The sequence below is a fragment of the Schistosoma haematobium genome, chromosome 6 (assembly GCF_000699445.3).
Source record: "Schistosoma haematobium chromosome 6, whole genome shotgun sequence".
Classification (NCBI taxonomy): Eukaryota; Metazoa; Platyhelminthes; class Trematoda; order Strigeidida; family Schistosomatidae; genus Schistosoma; species Schistosoma haematobium.
The window spans coordinates 20135918-20162311 of record NC_067201.1 but is presented as its reverse complement, the minus strand read 5'-3'; the positions used below and the strand labels follow the sequence as shown (position 1 = coordinate 20162311).

Here is a 26394-nt window from a genome sequence, read left to right as displayed (position 1 = left end):
ACTTGGATTCTATGAGATAAAACAGCCTTTTCAACTGTCAGTATATGAGAATTATTTTTTACTCTGTGATTCATCAGTACAGCGAGTTTGTTATGTTTCAGAAGAATCAAACGCTGATGACCTCAAATCAAATATCCTTTACCACCATCTAATCATTTCTATTGGATTCTCTATTCAATACGAGAAATATATCCTAAATATTAATTGTAACTTGGTGATATAAGGATCCAACATTATTTTGTGGGGGGGAGGACAACGTGAAGGAATTAAAAGTTACAGATATTTTTTAAAAAATCAGGATCTAAACTTCGAATCTTCAGAAAAGAGGAGGTGTTATATCATAGTGAAGATTAAATTACGGGTAACTTCCGAGACTTATTAATGGACTAATATTCTATATTTATTCTTATTGTATAGCTATTCAGTAGCTAGATTATGTATATCTATATTCTCCTTATTATAAGCTTCATTTTGACCTATAGATTATTATTATACGATTTACTGTTCCTAAATTATGTTCGGTTTATAAACTACCGTCTCCCACGTTCACAGCCACTTTTTGGCTTGAACTTGTACAAATGATATTTCCTATTTTAAGGTGTGATGCTGTCTGTTTGCCTAGTATATAAGTCACGTATGTTTGAAATAAATAGTTCGTATAGTGGAAGCTGGTATTAACATTCTGAACTAAACTGAACAAGCTAGGCAAACAAAGGTTTAGTAAGGGGATGCTAGGCTGTTCATACCGATCGAACGTCGTTCGTTTCGCACAATGGCGAATAAATTACATGATAATTAGTCAGGCTTAAAGTTATAACAGAATCCTCACAAATCATCTTGTACAGAATAAAAGATGGATCCTTTTCAATACTGTAACAATAAGTAAACATCAAAACAAGTTATCTACAATAAAGAGCAAACAGACTAGAAGATGAAAATGGTACTTTCAACCACTACTTCTATCTGAAGTTTGTGTTGATGATGTCGTTCAGAAGAACGATGAAAGCTCCACGACCAAACCATCCAGCTCAGAGAACAAAACTTCATCAAAGTACTTTCAACAACTATTACACAATATTATCTATTCACTACTTCTCATCTCTAATTGTTTTCTATATAATATTAAACATCATCATATAACTTTATAAAAGAAATTACTCATTTTGCTCTTGTAATTCATCTATTTTTGATTGTAAATCACCGACCAATAATTTTAAATCTTCTTTACGTTTATTAAGACGTTTTATTTCATCCTAATATAAAAGATAAATGAAGAAATTTAGATAGAATAAGTGCAGTCATAAAATCTGCATTTTACAAAATTCTAGAGTGGATTAATCCTACACATAAAAATGATAAGTATAGGTCAGTCAGTAACACCGATTACCACGACGTGCAATGCTAACCGGTGTTGGAGATGGTTGGAAGAAAGTTAGGGGTGGCCATACCAAAATATGGCATCAGTCCACAAAGTCACTAACTTCTAGTCTGAGCCATGTTGGGAGATGCAGACTACTTGGTTGGGTCCGCGTGACTATCGTAACAAATGGTTGGAGACTCTGGGTGACATGGCTCAGAATCGATCACAATGGCGTCGGTGTATACACTCTCTGTCTTCCCTTAAACTAAGAGATTAAACTCGCTTCATATCTTTCTACGAACTAATTCTTTCTTCCTGTACTGTATCCTTATATGCAATCCTTCTTTCATATATTACCACCTCTGAATTAACTACTTTTATGAATCCGGTGTTCATCTTGTTGTTGTGTTAATGAGGTATGGCAACTTGGACCGATGCATATATGTGCCTGGTCCTACGCTGTAGCTGACTGACTGACTGAGTTAGTAACAACGTAGAATTTCGTACGTATGTAAATCAGTTCAAGTTGCCATACCATATTAGCACAGAGATGTAATTATCGATTCAAATCCCGTAGTCGTAGAGGTAGTAAGAGTATAGGCAGTAATCGGAAAGATTAGGGTTGGAACATGTTATTCAAGGAGTATAATCCCGTGAAATAAATTTGGAAAGAAAAAAAGAAACAAGGAGAACTGAGATTAGAATTTGGGAGAACACCTGCGCCATTACAAACGATTTTGAGCCATGTCATTCAAGGCCTTGGGTTCGAATCCCGCGAGGTGGTATCGTGGATATCCACCGCCAAGGAGGAGTCCCACAATAGTACGAAATGGCCGTACAGTGCTTTCAGGTTTTCAATGATGGTTAATGGTATCAATCAATAAAAATTATATTTGATTAATCACAACGAACAAAACGATTAAAATAATTTGAACATTCCGTCTGACAAACTAGTTCGAACTTTTTCAGTAAAATAATCGAAGATTTTGATAATAATATTAAAATGACTCAAATTTCAATCATTAGGACCATTAAAATGTAACTTTCACATATATCTTTTATATAATCGGAAATCAATTTCTGTTTAGCCCTGGAAATGTTCATATAAATATATTAATGTTATATTGTCGAAATACATTTGGCTCTTCAGGTGTCCTATCGCTGTTCCAAGTTAAATGATCTCCATATTGTCCTGGTACCTCATGATCATTTTGCATTTTGAAAGCTAGAAGAAACAGCAAGGTGGTCATGTTTTATTTATTCATTTATTTATTTGAACACATATATATTGATACAAGCGGGCACCGAATACATATGCACCACACAAGTTACTTGATTTGTGTTTAGGCTGTGGTACTGTTCGGGTGCTCAGACTGAAGCAGGTGGTTTTCTTAAAAGGCCACACTCGGAGCCTTCGACCTAAAGGTCTGGTCCACAAGGCAGTGGAACAACGTCAGGAGATGCAGTCACATGGTAGCCGGTGACCAATAATTGGTTCATCCGCTATTTGTTCCTTCAGGATACTGGAGCCCATTGGTTTGGAATCAGGGTTTTCCAACTCACCTAGGTGAACTCTTCGTGTCCATCAACTTGGTTAAAGCGCCGGACATTCGCTTTTGGTACTCTTAATTTCGCAAACAACACCGCCGTCGCGATAAGGGAGTGAGCAGGACTTCCCTGTGAGTGGCTGTATATGCGTGGCTTTGTGAGGGCATTTGGAGAGGGAGAGATGACTCCCCCCACTCTTGACCGTACCAGGGCATTTAGTGGTCATGTCCGATATGTTGATTGTCTGTTTATTCATTCTTATAGCTAACTTGTTTAGTACCTTGACTCATGTACTCATCGGAGAGACCATGTAATTTTATATTTAACAGTTCGGTTTACAAAAGTATATAATTTGACGAGTAGAAGATCAGTATTTACCGAATTTGAACAATTTATAATGAATATCTCGTCCAGTCCACGAGTGGCTCAAGTTCATAAAAGTCAACTGAGATTTTGTCAGACAATAATGAGAATTCCTAGGTAAGTAAAGTGGTTAAAGCGGTGAACTACTCCACTCCCTATTATTACTTCAGGTGTTGACGCAAACCAATCCTGAAGCAACATTTTAATTTTATATGGGGAGAAACGCATCCGAAACATACTTGCATTGTTGTATATGGTGGTCTAAAGACTGCATTTTCTCACCGTCTTCACTGAATAGTGCTATGTTGCCGGCGTATCCTTAATTGTAATGAAAATCTGGTAGGAAATAATCCCCTAGAAAGTTATACGGTGATTATTATCTCTAAAAGAATGTCTATAAAAAAGGGAAAAAATGAGGAAAGTGGACAACCCAGTGCTTTCAGGTTTTCTATGGTGATCTAACTTCAATTAACTTATGAATTCAACTATAAAATCAATTTTTGATCATCATCTCGAAGATGGAAAATGGATAGTAGACCTCTTTACATTAAAAACAAGGGCTCATATTTATCAAAACCTATTAGATTAACAGTCCAAAGGAAATGTGAATAAACATCAATTTAAAGTATTCAACTTACATCCAATTCTGTATTGACTTGAATTTTCTGTTTTAATTGACTTTCTAAATTATGACGATTTTGTACACCTTCATTCTGTAGTCGTTTTATTTCAGTTTGATTCTCTTGAATACACTAAATAAATAAATAAATAAAATTATTTTTTATAACAAAGCAGTTTGTCATTCATGTTTTGTTGAATCCAAGACATCTATTCTTTATGGAAGTAACTCTTTCTGTTGAAGACGCTTATTCCTATTGGTTAGTTATACTGCGGTGTGTGCTACTTATATTGACATAAGTAGTATATGATGTTAGTCGTGAACAGAAGGTCTGGCAGCAGAGAGACAAGACGATCGAACATTAAAGAATGGGAACAGAATGCAATTTGTATGAAAATGCAAGAACAATGAAGTTTGAGTCATTTTAAGACAATTGGTGGACATTTTGCAAATTAAGCATCTACTTTATGATTGTTAGATTTTATGAACAAGTCCCGTAATTTTGTGTTGAATACATTAGATTGTCCCCACTGGTGTTCTTGTTCACTACAATATTACTACTACTATATATATATGTTATATTTAAGTTCTCTACTTTCAAAGGTTTTATAAATGTATCGATGTGCAGTAGTTGGTTGGCTAATGTATTATACTTTAGCTCCTACTAACAAATATTCCGAGAAAGATTTACGTTTTGGGTTAGATATAATTAGAAAGAACAATAGAGGACTGTGATAGTCATTCCTGTTTGAATCAAAGCAAAGAGTTTCTAATAGTAAATATAATCTGTATTAAACTACATTATTCACTTAAAGATTAACTAGAATTTCAATAGTTGCGATCATGAGTCAATTGAAGCTAGATTACCATGGAAAAGTTGGAAGCACTGGATGGCCGTTTCGTCCTATTGTAGGACTCCTTAGCAGTGCGCATCCACGATACCACTCGCGGGATTCGAACCAAGGGCCTTCAGTCGCGCACGCGAGCGCTTAACCATGATGGTCTAGCTTCAACTGACTCATAATCTCAACTATTGAAATTACTACAATCTCAACAAAACCCCTTCTGATATTAACTAGAATGTTTAAAGTTTCCACTGTACAATACTTCTAAGCTTTTCCAGTAGAGATCATGATCAAGGTTTATTACGAAATAGAATCCATAATGCATTCACATGTTGTAATTCAAAGTCAAACATCTTCAGTCATTACTGAAGTTGGTGATCACTATGTTCGGAATAATCAAGTTAATTGTAGCTAGCAGTAGAATTCAGGGTTCACATTTTATCCTATTTTAAAATCATTAGTTGGACGTATCTGCATCCCAGTCTTAATATTCACACTAAGACTTTAACCTTGTACCTATAGCTTTGAACGGTCATGCGTTATTTACAGAACTAAGATCAATCAAGCGTTCTTCAGATTTGGTACGATCATCTTCTTCTTTGTCCTTAAACGATCTCTAGACAGATTTTGGTTAGTTGGATACAGATTATCTGATAAATATGAAGAAATATTCAGTTTTTGGAAGAAAATATCGAAATAATTCTCCTCAATCCCTAATTTATCGTTAATACGCAGTAGAATGTCTCCTTTACTGAAGTCATAAGCTTTATTGGTACTAGTTTCAGAGTAACTAAAGTACTGCTATGAAACATGTTCAAAGTTCCAACTACATAAATTCTACTAGAAAGAGCTCTTTGTCTTCAACTTGTAATTTTATATCAGTTGGGTCTCAACTATCAACTTTTTTCTGTGGTTTCCATATCACTACGATATACGTTCAGTGATAGCGTCCGTCTATGATACTGGGTTCGAATCTTGGAGGAGAAGACAGCAGATTCACAAGGATTTCAGGTTTATCTTGCTCACAATTGCTAACTAGTATACAATCCAGATTTGAGGATTTCCACTGACTATCTTCAAAAGTCTGACAGTAAGTTTGTCGCAAATTAACTAGTTGTTAACTTTTAACAAGAGTTGTATAGTCAATTTTCCAATGAGTATTTCTCAAACAGTAGAAGCTACCGTAAAATAAACAAGAATGTAACAAAATATATATAATCAGTTGGTTGGTGATTGTCTATTGGAATGTATTAGCTGGGGATTTAGTGACTGAATTCTCAATGAGTAAATCATCAGTTAGATTACATTTTTCATTTCAGTGACTTCATGAGTTCATCGCTCCCTCATAAAAAGGATACTCATAACATATGATGGTTAACTATTAATAAAATAATTAATTATCAGTATGGCATTGTAGAGATAGTTGGATGTTATTGAGATGACTAACCGATCTAAGTTATACCACCATTGAAAATCTGGAAGTAATGGACAGCTGTTTTGTGTATCCACAACTCCTTCTCTAGAGATAGAACCCAGGACCCTAACCATTTTAAAGCTGACAAGGAGAGAAAATTTACGGAGTTCTAGTGAATAGTCCTAGCCAGTGGAGTTGTCGGGTTTGAGGTAGGTATCCACCAAAGACAGTGGTTGCGCAGTATCGCGGATTGATTGAAATTAGACTTGTACACCATTAGATCCCTGTTCAGTGATCTAGAGGTTGAGCGTTCTCGCATGAGATCGAAGGTCGTGTGGGTGGGCACTGTTGAGGAGTCTGATATCAAGATGAAACAACTGTCCACTGCTTCCAAGTTTTTCAATGGTACTACTTAAATTTTACGGAAACTTACCTTTTTTAAGTTCAATATTGTCTCTGTTTGGTCATCAATTACTTTACTCTTGATTTTAACAGAGTCATTTTCATTCTAAAGATGAATTAGAAGATGTAATCATTATTGATATACTCTGATGATATCAATTTGTATTGAGATTTAACATGGTTACATATTCAGTTGTTTATTAGTCAAGATATTAAATCACTTACCAGTAACGGAAGATATCACATATGAATGGGGAATTGTACTGATTAACCATATGGTACTTAATGATAAGTCACTAACAGTTATTGTCTTACTTATTAACAATGAACTATGGAATTTCATATCTTTGATATAAAATTTAAGTTTAAATTTAGTGAGATTGATTATAGACTCAGTGCATATTGTAGATCGGTACGCTTATAATAACCGATCGCAATGACAATACACAATTGAACAATAGAATACAAACTGTTTCTTTAGGAAATTGTAACAAAACCAAGTCAGTACTGATAGGTCTACTAATGGAACGTTTATTGCTGTCTTTCATAGATACTTCATTTAATACTAGACTAGATTTGCACGTCAATTGGAACAATAGAGAAAAGGTGAGAGATGTGAATAGGATCTTGACCCAGTATTAAGAGATTTATATGTGATCTCGAACTACTAAAGCTTTCTGAAAACACACTAAACACAAGAATAGTATAGGTAATTATTAGCTCAAAAAAAAATATGACAAATGATCCTTCATTTTCTGAGAAGCTACTATACAACGCTGGTTGGATAAAACATCTCCTGGTGTATTTTCGTCTTTTGATGATTTAGACGAATCAACGTTAAATCATGTGAAATAAACAACTAATACCAGATTGATGTTAAACGGTTGCTAAATATTATGTAATTACTTCTAGTGATTAGATTAACGTTAATTCATGATAGAAGTAACTAAAAATCTGAAAAGTATTTTTCAACAATAATTAAAAATCAATAGTGTTAAACTTCCCCTCGAATGCCCTGGTACGGCCGAGAGTGGGGAGAGTTAGCTCCACCTCCCGAAATCCTCTTAAATGGCCCCGTGCATACAACCACTGCCAGGGAAGTCCTTCCACTGCCTTATGGATTAGACCTATAGGCCAAAGGCTCCGTGTGTGGCCCCCTAAGAAAACCACCTGCTTCGGTTTGGGCACACGGACAGTATCCCAGCCTTTACACAAATCGAATGATTTATGTGGCGCAAATGTATTTAGTGCCTCCTAGTACTAACGTTTATATGTTTAAATAAATAAACTAAAAGTCAGTATTAAATTGTGTTAAAATAGAAGAAACATACTTCAAGAGATTTTTTAAGACTGGCTATCTCTAATTCTTGAGCTTCAATTTTAGCTTCTAATCGTCCACGATCTTGAGCTAAAGCTGATCCTAACATAAAAAAAATTATGCCAGTAGTATTTATTGTAATAATGTAGAAATACACATGTTAAAGTAGAAGAAAACATACATTCGAACAGCTGAAACCTAAAAGTTTACGCTCCTTTTTGCTCATTTAAAAGAACAGGATCAAAGTAATGGAGGACTATTCCTGAAAGAATACATATTTGGACTATAGTTGGTAATGGTATATATACAGGATGCATATTTTATACCATTTAAGACTTGTCAGATAGAGAAAGTAATTCACGAAAGATGTTATAATTCTCTCTTTTATCACGACCCAGTTATTCCTATTACTTAATAGTCTTGTACATCAATTCACTAGACAAGTCCCCAAATCAGAACACGGTTGAATAGAAAAGAGATTATATTCCAAATAACAAGGTGTAATGGGAGAAACGTTAGTATATTTATACCATTTATAAATGAAAAGATTCTAGTGTTCTTCAAGTATTGATTAGTGCTGATTGGCTAATTCTTATCCAGTCAACGTGCACCAACACAATCGTACATGGAACATGTATTAATGCAATTTATATTCCACTAACAGATGTAGTTTTCAACAAAGAATCACCAAAATTTATTATTATTGATTCTTAATAATGAGATAATATAAACTATTATGGAACAATCAGTAATTATCTAACTGTTTCCATGAGGAGAATAAATTTTGTGTGTCGTTGGTCTAGTCGATAAACCACTGTTCTTTAATTGGCGGTATCATTACTTAGTATATTCATATGGAAGAAGGTCACAAGTTAACACAAAGAAATTTATATCATATAGTCTAAAAGTTAATCGTATTAACTTGGAATCATAACAGAATTTGTTATGATTTTAATTATTATTTGCTATTTAATAGTTGAATTCATGAGTCGATTAAAGCTAGACCACCATGGAAAACCTGGAAGCACTGGACGACCGTTTCGTTCTAGAATAGGACTTCTCAATAGTGCGTACTCATGATCTCACACGCAAGATTCGAACCCAGGACCTATTAGTCTCGCGCGCGAACGCTTAACATCTAGACTACTGAGCCGGAATTCAACGGTGTTCATGTCTAACTTTAACCAATCCAAGAAGTTGCGCCATCATCCGTTAATTTGTTTGACTATTCATTTTGAATCTGCGATTTAATGTTAGCTAAATTCAGTTATTATAAGCTGAAAGTTCAGTAAAACTAGATTTACCAAGGGTTTTCTAAAATATGAAGAACAGATATCGCTTAATATTACTACTTCAATTGGAATTTTGAAAAAAATACTATGCATGACCTAGTTGTGACTACCGTTTGGTTACTACTATTTCTCAAAAAATGACACATAGATACGACGTACTGATCTTTGAAGTGTTCAAGTATGTTTGTTTAGTACTTTTGAACGTTTAGGGAACAGTCAAATATCTTTTACCTTACCGTCAGTATTTGAAGAATGAGAGAACAATGAAGTTTATGGAAAATGATGCATCGATCCAACTTGTCAAGTATTATAATAAAACAAAAGAATAACTAACCACACATTAAAACGAAGAAAACAAATAATGACAAAGGTAATATTAACCTTGCTTAGCCAATTCTTCACTCCAATTACGTCTTTCAGCTTTTAATCCAGCAATAATTGATTCTTGAGCTGTCATTTCAGCTTTTTGTTGTTTCAATTCCTATAATCAACAAACAGACAAGATAATGTTTATTACAAATCAAGGAATTTTACTGAATCAAATTTCACATATATGAGGACATTTCATGGATCAACTCGAGGAAGCCCTAAGAAGCTCAGAAACAGCCGAAGATATTCTATTCAATCATGTTTTGGAAGAATATTCTAGAATCCCCACGTGTAGTTGGACAAATGCTAATAACCCCCTGTATGCGGATTGGAGGACTATAATGATGATTTTCTTTACACTAAAAACTATAAATATCTGAGAGTTTTATACCACATTTGAAACTGTTTGGAATAGCATTCCTTTCACTTGTCTTCATTTGCAACTTTGAAGTGTTCTAGCATTCGAGTGCTCTAGTTGTACGCGTTATAATAAGAATCTAAGCTCTAGATATAACAATATAAATTAGAAAAAGGACTAACTAGAATGATCAACTAAAGCTGTTTGAGTATAGTTAACATGTCTCAACCTAAGGATAGATTGTTCATTATGGATTAATAACAAATGATTGTTGAACAGATACTTCTATTTGTTTGATCTGTATTGCTCATTTATACATTATAAGGAAATATTGAGGTGAACGTATTTTCCCTGTATAATTAATCCAAAATTCGTGTACAATGTATAAGTAATCTCATAACTGACGCTTAAGGTTCAACGACGAATTAGTTTATTTGAACGCATAAATATTGGTACAAAGGGGCACTGAATACATATGTGCCACACAAGTCACTTGATTTTTGTGTGGGCTATGATAATACCCGGGTGCCCAGACCAAAGCAGGTAGTTTTCTTAGGGGGCCACATCCGGAGTCTTCGACATAAAGACCTGATCCACAATGAAGTGGAACAACGTCAGGGGATGCAGTCACATGGTAGCCGGTGACCAACGATTGGTTCATACGCTATTTATTCCTTCAGGATACTGGAGTCCATGTAAACCATTAGTTTGGAATCAGGGTTTTTCAACTCCCCTAGATGGATTCTGCATACCAACTCAAACAAATTATGCATCCCAAAATGTTTGATAAGAATTATTAAGGAACAGTGACTATAGTTCATGAATACAGTTCCTAGGTATAAAACCAATAACCTTTCGTAAATTTTCATGATTTCTAATTCGTGTTTGTGCTTCTTCTAAATGCATTTCCAAAGTTGCAATACGTTCCTGTAAAATATATAAAGATAATGTGAAAATAAATTAGTGTATTCTATGATAGTTAAGACAAATGATGTTTATTAGAATTGGAGAAATACTGTATAAAGTATATATGTGAATATCCGATAAACTGTCTTGTCAATGAACAGAAGATGTCAATCAGTATTGATTTACGCATACTACAGCATAAGTGAAGTTTCGTGATAATGATTTTCATAGAATAGAATAGTTCGAGTCAAGATTAATACATAACCTTCTTGTACAGTTGCCTCGAAACTACCATCAATGATCACTTATTATCATGATTTAGTAGTTATTCATGATGAAGTTTCAGTTCCAGAAATCAATGTATCTAGTAATTTGACAATTACCAACAATATCATACACAGGTGACTGATGGATCAATGGATTCTAACCCCAAACACGTAAATAACGTTCACACTAGTAGCTGTTATATTATCTAAATGTGTAAGTTAGTTGACAAATTAACTGGTTAATATCGAATATGGCACAGACAAATTTTACCAATAAATAATAGTGAAAATCCAGGTTGTCAATAGATTCCCAGTTATAGTACAAGATTATCTTATTAATTGAAACAAAAGTTTAATTTTACCTTAAATTAGGGTATATAGTGAGTAACCCGATTGTTTTTTTCTATCTAACTTCAAGAAGGCTGAAATGAAAATGTGGAACTCGGGAAGCATTCTATAGGAGTTCTATCTATATTATCTTTAATGCGTATTGATTAAACACTTGGTTAGTGGTACTTTTGCCCAAATTGTAAACTTCTACTCAACTTAATATTACAAATTTGAATGGTTGAAATCATGAGTCAATTGAAGCTAGACCACCATGGAAAATCTGGAAGCACTGGACGGCTGTTTCGTCCTAGTATGGGAATCCTCAGCAGTGCGCATCCACGATCCCGCCCCCGGCGAGATTCGAACCCAGGATCTATCAGCCCCGTGCGCGAGCGTTCAACCATTAGACCACTGCGCACTTTTGAGGAGCCCCATACTAGAATGAAACGGCCGTCCAGTGTTTCCAAGTTTTCCATGGTGGTCTAGCTTCAATTGACTCATGATTTTAACTATTGAAATTTCTAAAACCTCCATAAAACCCCTTCTGATTATAAATGTCCTTGATCATTCGTAAATTAGAGTAAATTAACTATAAACCCATTACTGAATTGGTGACATAAATATGCTGGTTTCTAGTACATTGTGATTTACTCATGGTGATATACGCAATCACGTGAGTTTGAATTATAAGGAAAACTATCCTTTCTTTCAATATTCAATAGAAGGGCATTATACAGCACTTTCCGTTCATCCTATGGGTGAGTGAGTGCTTCATATAAGAATGTAATTTTCATTGGAGATTTCGTTTCAGTTATCTAAAGCTATTAATATATGTCATCAGTGAACACGACACTGTGATGCATCACTAATCGGATGATGGAAAAAAACACAAAATGAAGGTTAAAGCTTGAAGTAAAATCCTCAATGGGAAATATACTCTTATATCTAGTACATATACACATTCAGTAGATGAATGGAAAAATGCCTGAAAATTCCTGATACCACATACATATTGAACGTTGAAGAATGAATGCGCTACGAATTCACAGACACGTATCCTGTTATAAGTTTTAATGTTTAAATAGAAAAGTTTCTGAGCTAAATTAAAATATCATGAATAACGTGAAGAAATATCTTTGTATACTGTTCAAAACGTTTGATATGACGGCGGGAAATTAGAAAAATCATAATACTGAATGCATTGAATCTTCAAATTCCGGTTTTGCAGATTGTGTGTAATAGGCGAATTGACAATATTCCTAAATTCTAATATTAAACTCCTAATCCTGAAACAAACATTAACTTAGCTGTATTCCATTTTATGAACTAACTAGTCAGGTAATGCGTCTTTGATTTTTGCTAGAAAATCATTCATTCATTTGGTTACAGAACCGTTTTGCATTGATAGTTTACTTTGGTTAACTGATTAGAATTCTGTGTGGGTTATCGGTCATTTAGCGTTTAATGATTCCAGTTTGATCAGACTGACCAGGTTGCGTGTTCGAATCACGTCGGGCTCACCACATTAGTGGTCCGTGATCTGACACCAGTGAGATCGTTTCTGATTGCTATTAAGATATACATATCGTTAGTCCTCGTATATAATCATCGGCTTAAATCGCGTTAGTCAATAACGGAATTAAATAAGTCAAATAAGAGAATGAATTTCGAATACGCATATTTCACACAATCTTTGATCCAGGCCAAATATCGGAGAAGTGAAGAGAAATGACGCGGAATGTAGAAGGGTCATGGCTCCTGGGCTACTAACAGCGTAAAAGAATCTCAATTAGTGGAAATAATAAGACAATACACAACAGATAAGCAAAACAAAAACACAATGAATTTTGACAAACATCACTCTATTTCATTGTAAAAACGTTACTTTTAAATTGTGCTGTAATAGAAGATGAGCTTTTTGTTCACTTGTGTGCTTAGATTTTTGTTCCTTAACTACCTACATTAGAAAAAAGAGGGAATAACAAAGAATAGATGACAGTTCAAGTCTCCTATGAAATAAAAGAGTAGTGATCTTAAAAATCATCACTAACCACATATATATGGATTAAAACCATATAAACTATGCTTGATTGAGTTTAGGATACATTAATTTGATCTCCTTCAAAGTACTCGATATTCTACGGGAAAATATGTGTCCTGTGTCCGTTTCCATCGTTCAAAATATACATGAAAATCGTCCAAGATCTTTTTTTTTCAGGTGCTCCCTCATCATTGCATATAACGTCATCTCCATATAGTCACCTTAGGACTATTTCAGATTTTTGTGAATAAAATGAAACATCAGTCCTGATTTTGATAAGTAGAGGTGGTGATCTAATGCAGTGAATAAATCATAGGACTGGAACATGTGGAAAAAACTGAGTATTAATGGATTAAAAGTCATACTTTAAAGGGATTTTCAAAATTTAACAATCAGCAGATGAATAATGACAGGTTGACAAGATCGAAATGAATCTAGATGATTAGCGTTAGAGCTTAATGACACTTATCGTTAGACTAGTTGCTTATAACTGACACACTTTGTAGCTTAATTCGCATATTTACTGGACAAACCATACATACACCAAATTTATTCCTTGAATAACATCTTCAAACCCTAATCTTCCCGATTACTGCTTATACTTTTACTACCTCTACCACTATGGGATTTGAATCGACAATTGTATCTCCGTGATAATGTGATATGACAACTTGAACTGATATACATACGTACGAAGTACTACGTTGTTGCTGAATGACCGACTGACTGATAAGAACTGATCGTTTGACCAACGCACTTGATGAAGGCAAACCCAAAAAGTGAACATTCTAATCTACTAGGATAGTCCAAAAAACATAAGACAAATTTACAGATATAAACCTTCAGTCCTTTTCTATTTCTGGATGGAAGTGTTCTTTTTTTCAACAGTTGAGATCATGAGTCAATTGAAGCTAGACCACCATGGAAAACCTGGAAGTACTGGAAGGCCGTTTCGTCCTAGTATGGGACTTCTCAGCAGTGCGCATCCACGACCCCGCCTCACGGGATTCGAACCCAAGACCTATCAGTCTCGTGCCAGGCGCTTGACAAACTAGACAACTGAGCCGGCATCCAATGGTGTTAATGTTTAACTTCAACTAATCCACGAAATTGAGCGACACATCCACAATAGTCATCAGTGAGTTACTACCTCACAAATGACCCGGTTGGACTCCACTGGTCACTGCTTCTCACTAGAACTCCAGGATATATATCTTGAAGCCAGTCACTAGTGAGCATATGTTGATTAGTATCAGAAGGGGTTTTGTGGAGATTGTAGTAATTTTAAACAGTTGATGATCTGTTTGCCTATCAAAGTATGAGTACGCTGAGTGGTCCGCTTAGTATTTCTTTACAGCTATGAAATAAGATGAATGAAAACAGAACAAATGTGTAGACTTTAAACACAGTAGTATTCGAAGTATTGCAAATAAATTGTGTAGCCACCTAGTGAGTAGTATTGAATTGAGATGTGGATATCAGTAGGCCATGATGTGAAATTGGTTAATGACATAATATATTTTGATTAATATACGTGCTAGTCGTCCATAACCACTTCACTCATCATGAATCATACAAAACGTATGGAATGTCAGCTTTGCAAGATGAAACTTTTTAACTATTATGCATTAGATTTAAGTCTCGACTCTCTCAGTTGAGTTTGGTCAACCATATCGTATGCGAAACCCCGGACAAAAAAGTACGACTCAAAATAGAATACAATGAATAGTTTTACTTGGCTACCGAACTATATCAAAACTGATGAACTTATGTAATAATTTTGCAATGCATAAATACTCCAATACAACAATAACAAAGAATAAATACAGAAGATTTCTAAGGGTTTTTAATCTTCCGTCGTTGATGTTAAAGACTAAGACTTCAATAGAAGTTTATAATTAAATGTCATTATCGAGATAATCTGTTCAAGATGCACACATAAGTACTAATCATTTCCAATTCTTAACATTAACAACAAGAAAATACAAACTTTTATAAACAAAATTCATATCCTCTATAAAAGTGGTTTGTATATCAGAACTCAGTATCTCAGTAGATAATACATTGAGTGTTTTTGACAAAGGAAGTAGTGAGTTCAAGTATCGGTATGAACATCAAAAGAGAGATATGATTTGTTGGGGTGATACGGCAAATTTCTCGCAAAAGACAAGCAAGGATCAGGAAACACTAAGAAGCGCTTCCTCCAATCAGCGTTCAGTTGAAGTTTTAGCCAAAAATATAAAGGGGGCGAAACGTTCTGATTGTCTGATTGCTACACTGCTACTATGTTTAGTAGCATTCCAGAATCTTCTAGCAACCCAAGGACATTTAAAATACTATAAAAACCCTGTACTTTCTGTACTTCCCGCATACTTTGCGTCTTCTCTCTCGTGTTCGGGTCGCTGTATAGTTCTAGTTTGGGGGTTACAGAATAACTTAGGAAACGAATATAGCGTTCGATCTGCAAGACTTAACATGATTACATCTTATCATTATCGTAACAGAACAAAGCGTGTGTCATGAATTAGTTACAAGACATTATCTCAACTTTAATAAAATGCAAAAATTGATATAAAAAGAAAAACAAAGAAATCAGAAAAGTGGTTACCGTATTTAACTCTTGAATTAAACAACGTGCAGATTCTTCACGTTCTATCATTTCTTTTAATTGTAATTGTGTATTGATCAATTCATTTTTACATAAATCTGATGTTTTAAGTAACTACAATTAGAGTAATGACATAAAAGATTAAAAGTAAAGCAACGAATATATCAGGCTCCAGACGGAACTCAAAACAACTGTCTGTCAATCAACACCAAAGTCAACATTTTCAATACAAATGTCAAGACAGTTCCACTGTATGGGATGGGAACTTGGAGAACTAAGAAAGCAATCATCCACAATATACAAGTGTTTATTAACAGTTGTCTACGCAATATACTTCAAATCCCTTGGTCAGAAACTATCAGCAACAACAATCTACTGTGGTAGAGAACAAACCAGATCCCAGCGGAGGAAGAAGTGCTAGAAGTGGATAGGACACATATTGAGGAAAGCATCCAACTACGTCACAAGGCAAGCCCTCACATGGAATCCTCAAGGCCAAAGGAAAAGAGAAAGATCAAAGAACACATTACGCCGGGAAATGGAGACAGATATAAGAAGAATGAACAACAGTTGGATAGAACTAGAAAGGTAGGTTCAGGACAGTGTAGGTTGGAGAGTGCTGGTTGGTGGTCTATGCTCCAATCGGAGTAACAGGCCTAAGTAAGTAAGTGATAAGAATAACTCATAAGTAATCATACATCAAGTGGTATATTACATAATCTCTGTAATCATTTCCCGTCTCATTGACCAATGACAACTGGAAATACGATTCCATTAGATAATAATAATAAATCATTTCCAAAAAAAGAAACAATCGATTTTGTATGGCAAAAATAAATTAATCACTATAACAGAAATTTAGTACAAAATTATTCACAAGCATAAACATACTGTATCATATCGTTCTGCTTCAATTCTCAATGCCATTCTGAATTCATCTTCAAGAGCTGTGTAACGTTTAGTACTGTCGATTAATCTAGTAAAATAAAGAAATATTAGAATCACGAAGATGGAGTTACTAATCCAGAACCCAGCCCCCTCCCTCTTTAACCAGTTGTAACTCTAGAAGGGCTCTCGGAAGAGTTTTTGTTGTAGGCTTGTGTATAATATAATATGCAACTAATATGTAACTTAATAATATTCACAACCGTATAATGATCATTACCATATGAGGGAATTCTCGGAGTTCTAGTGAGAAGCTGTAACCAGTGCAGCTAATCCTTGTCGAGTAGTTACAGGTATCTACCTCAGTACAATGGAAGATGGTCGCGAAATTTCGTGGATTGGGTGAGGTTAAACATTAACACCGTTGGATACCGACTCAATGGTCTAGAGGTTAAGCGTACGCGTGCGGGATCATGGATACACACTGTTGAGTAGTCCCGTATTGAGATGGAACGGATGTTCATGTTTTCAATGGTTATCTAGCTTAGATCGACTCATGATTTCAACTGTGAAAACACTTGTAAAAGTAAGTAAAACATACTTTTCTTGAAGCAAATCAATATCTTTTTGGTGATGTGCTCGTTCCAGATCAATTTTTGCTGATATAAACTTAGATAATTCTGGACTATCCAATTTATAACGATTATTTAATTCTTTTCTATATAAAATGACAAGAAAGAAATTGAAAATGAATAAAAAGTGCAAATGAGTAACAGTTGATTGCAGATTGATATGCACAAAATTATTGATTAACAGTAAACCAATAAACATTGTTATTGGCTTAAAAATTTATCCGTCTAAAACAGTTGTCAGTATTAGTGTCGTGGAGATTATTAAGTTTTTGATTGAGATCATGATCTGATTGATTTTAGACTAGCATTGAAAACCTGGAAGCACTGGACGGCCGTTTCGTTCTTTTGTGGGACTCCTCAGCAGTGCGCATCCATGATCCCGTTCGCGGGACTCGAACCCAGGGCTTTCAGTCTCACGTGCGAACGCTTAACCTCTAGACCATTGAACCAGCATCCAATTGTGTTCATGTCTAACCTCAACCAATCTACGAAATTGCGCAACTATTTTCCATTGTACTGAGATAGATAACTGTCTCTACCGGACACAGTTGTACAGTGAATAATGTTTATTGTGATATTCATTAGTGACTAGAAATTTCAGCGAGACTATAACTTATGGGCGAACCAATTACATTTAAGATTGCAAATCTTAGATTTTGGCGCGAAATTTATCCCCTAATTTGGCTAAATACCATTTTGGAATTATAAATGATGTTAGTTCGTGATGAAAACATTGAATCTGATTCTGAACCCTAACATTCAACTGTAAATCCTAATCCTATTGCCTAGCACTAATATATATCCCTCATTTAACCCTGGTAAGTAGGTCAACGTTCCAAGGTCCTTTTAGCGTTACACAAAGGTCGTTCATAAATTATAGTTTTACCGGTATTTCCCTTGGTAATTCAAATCGACAACTTGACAAGTTGAAGTCTATAAATGAAAAACATCATTGGAAATGTAAGTTGACTTAAAAAAGCCGATATTGTAAGTGTGCAATATTTCAAATGATGGAATTTATCCTCCGTTAATAACTGACAAAATATAGTCAATTCCACATGCTTGAAGATTTCACTCAGGCTATTATTAGCTTAAAGTAGTTCTATTCAGAAATCATAATTAGATTCCACAATGCTAAACGATAATGGAGCAGTTAGCATAGTGAATCTTCATCGACTGATATGGCTGGGTCGCGTGTTACGTATGTCTGAACATCGATTACCACGACGCACAACGCTGACTAGTGTTAGGGGTGGTTAGAAGGGAGTTAGGCGTGGCCAAACTAAAATGTGGCATCAATCCACAAAGTCACTAACTTCTAGCCTTAGCCATGTTGGTAGATACAGACTACTTGGTTGGAGTCCGCGTGACTATCGCAACCAATGGCTGGAAACTCTGGGTGACATGGCTCAGAATCGATCACAATGGTGTAGGTGTATACACTCTCTGTCTTCACTTAAACTATGAGATTAAAATCACTTCATATCTTTCTTTCTACCAACTAATTCCTTCTTACCGTACTATGTCCTTATATGCAATCTCTCTTTTATAGATTACCACTATTGAATTAACTAGTTCTATGAATTCTGTGTTCATCTTGTTGTGCTAATGAGGTATGGAAACTTGGACGGATGCATATATGTGCCTGACCATACGTTGTAGCTGACTGACTGAGTCAGCATGGTAAACCCTATCTCAAAAGCTTCAAATTTGTCAAATAGTCGTGAAAAATTGTTTTTCAGTTCATAAATTTGGTAACTACATTGTTGATTGGATAGAACTGGAAAGGAAGGCTCAGGACAGAGTGGGTTGGAGAATGCTGGTCGGTGGCCTATGCTCCATTGGGAGTAACAGACGTAAGTAACTAACTAAGTAAGTAAATTGCTGATTAGATTTCAGTGATCGTTGTAGTGTCTAACAACAAGAAATAAGTGTCGATTAAGTCCTTCAATTAACATAGACAATAGATTATGTTTTATATGAAATATCATTTCTGAATATTTCAACAACAAAAAATAAATAAGCTGATCTTTTTCTTGAAGATAATTCAAATGATCCCAATTTCGACCTCTATTCTCACTTACTCATAATCTGCTTCACGATTACGTAATAATGTTTTGGTTTTGTCTAGTTTCTGTTCAGAATTTTCTGCTCTTGTCAATGCATTTTTATTATCTGCGCGTAATTCACTTATGAGTTTGTTTAAATTTTCAATCTAGGAAGAGAAATATTTATCAACTATTATTGAAAAAACAAACCCAATCAGGTATAACTAATAAAAGGAAACAATATGATAAGTAGTATAAAATGATAGGTGTTATATCTAGAGCTTAGATTCTTAATACACCACGTCTAACTTGAACAATCGAACGCCAGAATCCTTCAATTTACAAATGAGAAGAAAGAGGAGACGTGAAAGGAATGCTATTCCAAACAGTATCAATTGTGGTATTTATAGTTTTCAGTAAAAACAAAATCATCATTATAGTCTTCTAATCCGTATACAGAGGGTTATTAGCATTTGTCCAATAGGGAAGCTACACGTGGAGATTCTGAAATATTCTTCCAAAAAATGATTGAATAGAATATCTTCGGCTCTTTTTGAGCTTCTTAGAGCTTGCTCGAGTTTATCCATGGGTATCCCCACAATATATCAATTTATTTTACTACTCATTATTAATCTATTAAAGTTTCGAGAATAATAGGTCAGATCATCGAAAGTTTTTTCAGTATGTGATTGTAGTAAATGTTTTTGAGACCATGAATTTATCTCAGTTGGACCAACACTGTAAACCAAGAAACACTGGATAGTTGTTTCGTCCTTATACAGGACTTCTCAAAAGTGCACATCTGTGAACCTGCCGTCGGATATTGAATCCAGGACGTTCGATCTCATAAGCAAACATCTAACCTCTAAACCACTGAACCGGAATCCAATGGTATGTATATCTAACTTCAACCAGATATCACAAGACTGAAGTTAGTAGGTAAACAAATGTTTAGTAGTCGTATACTATTAGACTACATTTTATAACAGTTTCATTTTATCATAAAGTAAGAAAATCAGATTGATTGTTTAACTTTGATTCCAATTCCTCTCAAATGTACATTAAATAAAGAAATTGTATAGACTTACAAAGAATCAACCTATCAATTACACTGTACTGTTATTTAATAAAGTCTTTGACTAATCGGTTTATCTGACTTTTAAAACTATAATAAGGAGAGTCATCCAAAGTATGTAGGGTTTTATATCGTTCGACATAGGATATCGTTTATATCGATCAAATGAGATTGGGAGATCACTGATTCTGACTGATCGTATTAAGATGTAATTTAAGGCAGAACACTGATAGTCCCTTTTTTTTAAAAAAGGTAATAAAGAACATATGAAAGTTGTTTATCCATCAATTATCGACTGTACCTCTCGTTCATATCGATCTTTAACTTCATTTTCTTTTGCTTGTAAATGATCAACAATTTGACACATGTCATTAAATTTTTGCTACATTTAACATTTGAACAAAATAAAAAAAAGAAGGTGATTAATCAACATGGAAACAATGAACAAACCATTTAGTTAGTTAATAACGTAATAGCTTGCTACGGAACCAGATTTAAGATAATGAATCTTCATTTAATACCTTTTAGGCATTATAACCGATATTGGTTCGTGATAAAATCTTTAATTCTATCTCTTAAACTAGGTTCTTTACACAAAGTTATAACCGTACTTTGACTTTAGTAAGGGGTTGAAGTTTCTCAATAACACTTTGGTATCACTCGAATAAAAAGTTCACAAATGATAGTTTGTTTACTTGTATCTTACCATTGTTATTTTAGGAGTGCAATTGATCAGTTTTGTTGTTGACATATGTGCATTCTGTGCGAACTGCTTCGATATTGTTTTAGGTAACAAGCTTTTTAAGCAAAAATAGATAGTGACTAGCAGTGAAATTCAAGACGCGTGTTTCGTCCTACTTGGAACTCGTCGGCTGGACGTAATTGCATCTCAGTACCGTTCGCTAAGTGGATAACGCGATGGCATTTGAAGCAAACAATACTGGATTCGAGTCTCAGAGTGAACATCAACTCTGAGATGTAGGTACATCCAGTTGATGAGTCTCGAATAGGGCGAAACGCGCGTCGTGGATTCCACTGCTAACCATTATCCATCTTTACTTATAACATCCTAAATGTTAAACAAAACTTCAGATAAAAACTGGCTGAAAGAAAAACCAGAAATTTAGGAAGTATTGAAAAATTGTAAATTTACTTCGATTATCTTTAATTGAGATTGTACTAATAATTTTTCCTGATGTTCTGTAGTAAATGCCTGTTTCAATTCTTCTGTGACTTTCAATGCTTCATGCTGATCCATCGCTTTTATTACAAGTGAATATATTATAATTAATAATGAATCACATGACAACATAAATCTCTTTATGAAATATTAAACTACAAAAAGAACCCTACTGTCTATTGTATTACCAATAACATGATATGTTTAAGGGTATAAAGTGATGAAACAAGAAGGTAGTCAATCGTTATTGATTTTAATTTTCATCAAAATGGATAGTAACTTAATTGAGTGAACAACTTAAATCACTACAAATTATTCAATGAAATCACTGCTACTCACTATGATTACATAATAATATTAAGGTGAGATTGTAATTTATGGACGACCTTCGAGCGACGCTAAAGTGACCTTGAGGATGTCCACCTGATAACTAGGAACAAATGAGCGTTATAAATTGGTGTGAGGATTTCAAATTATGATTTACAATTGATGATTAAGGCTAGAAATTAAATTTAGAGTTCTCATCACGAACTGACATCAACTATAATGCCAAAACTCTATTTATCCGAATGAATGAGTGAATTTCGCGCCAAAATCCGAGACCTATTATCTTATACCTGATTGGTTCATTTATAAATTATAATCTAGCGAATTTTAGGTACAAAGTGAATAATCAATGTCCAATATTATACAGTACTGGGTTATTTGTAATTAAAACGGTTAATGATATATTCAGGATTTAAAATTAATGCCTGACATTTAAACAGTCTATCAGAACTGATCACTTATACATCATAATTAGATTAATCTTACATTTACACTACAATCTTCATTTGGATTTGATCAAGTTGAATAAGTGGTCATTGGGAAAATAATCCTATGGAAAATCTTACAAAACGAATTGTGATTATTCAACTTTTCTAATTCATCTGTTTATTACTTAACAATTCTCAAATGAGTTACAAGTAAACAGATGATTCAGTTATAAATGAACTGATAATTATCAAACTGATAGATCCTGGGTCCGAATCTTGTGGGGTGAGATTGTGGGTGTGCAATTTTGAGGAGTTCCATACTAAGGTGAAACAGCCGTTCTTTACTTCCAAATTTTCCATAGTGATCTAGTTTCAATTGACTCATGAATTCAACGATAAAATTACTAAATTGTTTAGATAATAAATTAACTTTAGAGAAATACAAATGTAGGTTAAGCGTTCGCGCGCGAGACTGAAGTCCCTTAGTTCGAATCCCACGAACGGGATCATGGATGCGCACTGCTGAGGAGTCCCAAAATAGGTCAAAACGTCCGTCCAGTGCTTCCAGGTTTCCAACGGTGGTCTAACATCAATCAGTTCATGATTTCAATCAAAAAATGTAAGTTTACCTGATAATTCTAATTCACGTATTCGACTAACTAAATCTTGACACAATTGTTCAGATTGTTTTCTTCGTGATATTTCTTGATCAAATTCATAGAGTATTTTCTATATAGAAGTCAATTCAAATGTTAAGATACAATAGTCTTCTAAACAATAAGTTGTCTATACAAGAAAATATCTAATTATACTACTGATTATGAATTCAGTAGAATTATGAAAAGAATTAAAGAAATATACAAATGTCAGTCACAACATCTTGGACGAACAATAAACGTTAACACATTTAATGACAGCTAGGATTTCAATGAGTCTGACTGATTATAATAAATGGCTAGTTGGCTCCGACTCTTTTCAAGAAAAATGTCTTGTCGGATATTCGTAAATAATCATGATTATTTATCCAAATATGAATGCTCAACTAATACACAAAAGATGCAATGTTGTTGATTGGAGCAAAGAAAAAAAGAGAAAAATCGCATAGTATCATTGTCTTATGTGATGAAATGAATGAATGAAGAATGTTGAGATTGCGTAAAATTTTTGTGGATGTAGAGAAATGACAGTTTAGTTGCTCAGTTCGTGATCTTACACTTATTGTTCTCGTTGAAATATGTTCAATGTACACTAACTTAACATCTAATATCTAGTCAATATGCACTGCTATATCCCAAAAAGGATTGAGCTTACAGTTATTTCTACAGCATGAGTATTTGGTTCCAGATCAATTGAGTAGTAATGCAGTAGTATAAACAAATCAAGATAATTACAAATAATTCATTTTCAGCGAGTGACCTTAGTTCAGATCTGCCTCGTTTTACGCTTCACGACATTCTCACCATGGATTAGGACTCTCCATAATAGTATCGTATGCTAATATGCAGAAACGTTGTCAAAAAAAATTATTGGCTTATAGACTTGAATGTGTCATCAAAATTAAGATTTAATTATCAAATACACACCCAAATTCATTTTACGGATAAGACGGAATTTTCAAGCACCAATTGTGAGTAAGTCATCAAAACTGCAACAACACGTACTGATCATGAGATTATGTTTACCATATTCTTAAATATAATATATGACATATTAATTTGCAAAACCATCAACAATATGGTCGAGAAAAATTGTAACTATGAGAAGTACTGCACAAAATAAAGTTGCCATCCGCTTCATTAATGTCCACATTAACTTCAGCCAGCAGTTAATCATCACGAAATTACTTATCTTATATAAATGTATGTGAACAACTATCGATATGATTTCAACTGAAGAAATGTCGAAATATTGGACAGACGAAACACAAAGGAGGATGGAGAACTTTTTAGAAGTATGATACTTTAGTAAATCATCAATCAATAGACATATCGAAGTTGCCTTGGTTATCAACTAATCAGGGAAAGGGTAAAAAACTCCAAGGTAAGAGATCAGGTCAGAAGTAAAAATATTAAGAAAAGATAGCTACGTAATGATCATACACCGACAGATAATAACCAAACAAGTTCTATGTTAACAAAACAAACAGCAAAGTTCTAACAAATCACTGATAATGTTGTCGAGAAAAAACTATCAACACTTTAGGAATAAATCATTTAGCTCAGAGAATAAAACATCTTTAAAATATTGTGTAGTTAAAATGGATAGTGGTTAGCATTGGAATTGAGGACTTAAATTTCGTCCTATCTGGGACTCATCAACTAGATGTACCTACGTCTCAGAGTTGATGTTCACTCTGGGACTCAAACCTAAGTGTATTATGTAGTTAGTTAGCATATATGTAAAGCAGTGTTGTAACTATATTCATCTTGTAAGTGGACTAACAAATCATCAATATCTTTAGCAAGAAACGGTTTATTTATTTTTGATTGTATCACTGTGAATTTTAAATCTTTGACGAAAATTTCATAGAATATCAAACCTTACACAACATAAGTGAATTAGAAGCCAAGATGAATAGTGGTTAGCAGTGAAATCCAGGACGCACGTTTCGTGCTACTTGGAACTCGTCAACTGGATGTACCTGCATCTCAAGGTTGATGCACACTCCGGGACTCGAACCCAATACCATTCGCTTCAAAAGTCATCACATTATCTACTTAGCTAATGAGTCCTGATAGCTACTTGCTTGTGCTATGAGGTGAAGTTTAATTCACTTGGTATTGTGTTTACTTGAATTAGGTTTAATAAAAAGACATCGGGAAGAAATATGAATAAATACAATAAAAAGCATACATTCAATGTTTTCATTTCTTTTCCATGATGATATGATTGTATATTTGAATTAGGAGAAATCTTCATAGTTACAGGAACATCTTGTATGTGTTCTAGTGAAAACAAAATTTATGTAATCAGTAATTTGAACTTTTTTTCTTACTTTGATCAGTTAATTGATTGTTGAAATTCATCAATCCAGTGGAATTGGATCTTTTAGAATTTTCGTGTTTACTGAAATCATATAATGAAAATTAAAAGATGTTTATTTTCAAATGTTTCCATCAAGTTATCTTAACAGTTAAAGTGATCACATTTCAATACTATTTTCTATAATTTGTTATGATGTTAAGATGATTTCCATATTGAATTCGGATTTCCAACTGATCAATGTTAGATCATCACTGAAAACCTGGAAGTACTGGACAGAAGTTTCGTCCTACTACGGGACTCTTCAGAAGTGAGTATTCACGATCCCGCACGCGAGATTCGAATTCAAAAGCATTGGTCATGCATGCGAACACATAACCTGTAGATTACTGAGCCGGAATTCAACGGGGTTATTGTCTACATTCAATCGGTTCATGATCTTGAGCGACCATCTACCATTGTCTTCGGTGGGTAACTGCTTCACACCTCTCATGGTTCAACTCCACTGGTCACGGTTCCCCACTAGAACTCTGAGAATTCCCTCTCAGTTCAAGTCACTAGTGAGCATATGATAATCATCAGTATAGGGTTGTGGAAATTGTTGAGTTATTTAAATTGGAATCATGAACCGATCCTGTGGGTGAGTGCTGCACATAAGAATGTAATTTTCATTGGAGATTTCGTTTCAATCATCTAAAGCTGTTAATATATGTCATCAGTGAGCACACCACTGTGACGCATCCACAATCGGATGAAGGTTAAAGCTTGAAATGAAATCCCCAATGAAAAATATACTCT

At 34.4% G+C, this 26394-nt stretch overlaps 1 protein-coding gene across 2 annotated transcripts in view; it reads right to left on the bottom strand.

The window, feature by feature from the left end:
- LRRCC1_1 (leucine rich repeat) overlaps nucleotides 1-26394 on the bottom strand; it is a gene marked incomplete at its 5' end in the record, with an annotated part of 50328 nt that overhangs the window by 4316 nt on the left and 19618 nt on the right. The window contains 16 exons of one of the 2 annotated variants that reach the window (XM_035729669.2): nucleotides 1159-1253; nucleotides 3910-4023; nucleotides 6583-6657; nucleotides 7883-7971; nucleotides 9543-9642; nucleotides 10741-10815; nucleotides 13276-13347; nucleotides 16040-16153; nucleotides 16931-17015; nucleotides 17526-17642; nucleotides 19641-19771; nucleotides 20981-21061; nucleotides 21833-21939; nucleotides 23244-23343; nucleotides 25468-25559; nucleotides 25610-25680. In XM_035729669.2, the coding sequence (XP_035586350.1) occupies nucleotides 1159-1253; nucleotides 3910-4023; nucleotides 6583-6657; nucleotides 7883-7971; nucleotides 9543-9642; nucleotides 10741-10815; nucleotides 13276-13347; nucleotides 16040-16153; nucleotides 16931-17015; nucleotides 17526-17642; nucleotides 19641-19771; nucleotides 20981-21061; nucleotides 21833-21939; nucleotides 23244-23343; nucleotides 25468-25559; nucleotides 25610-25680 (1518 nt within the window). Of the gene's footprint in view, nucleotides 1-1158; nucleotides 1254-3909; nucleotides 4024-6582; nucleotides 6658-7882; nucleotides 7972-9542; nucleotides 9643-10740; nucleotides 10816-13275; nucleotides 13348-15832; nucleotides 16154-16930; nucleotides 17016-17525; nucleotides 17643-19640; nucleotides 19772-20980; nucleotides 21062-21832; nucleotides 21940-23243; nucleotides 23344-25467; nucleotides 25560-25609; nucleotides 25681-26394 lie in introns of those variants that run through there. The other variant, XM_051217080.1, reaches the window with a different exon arrangement.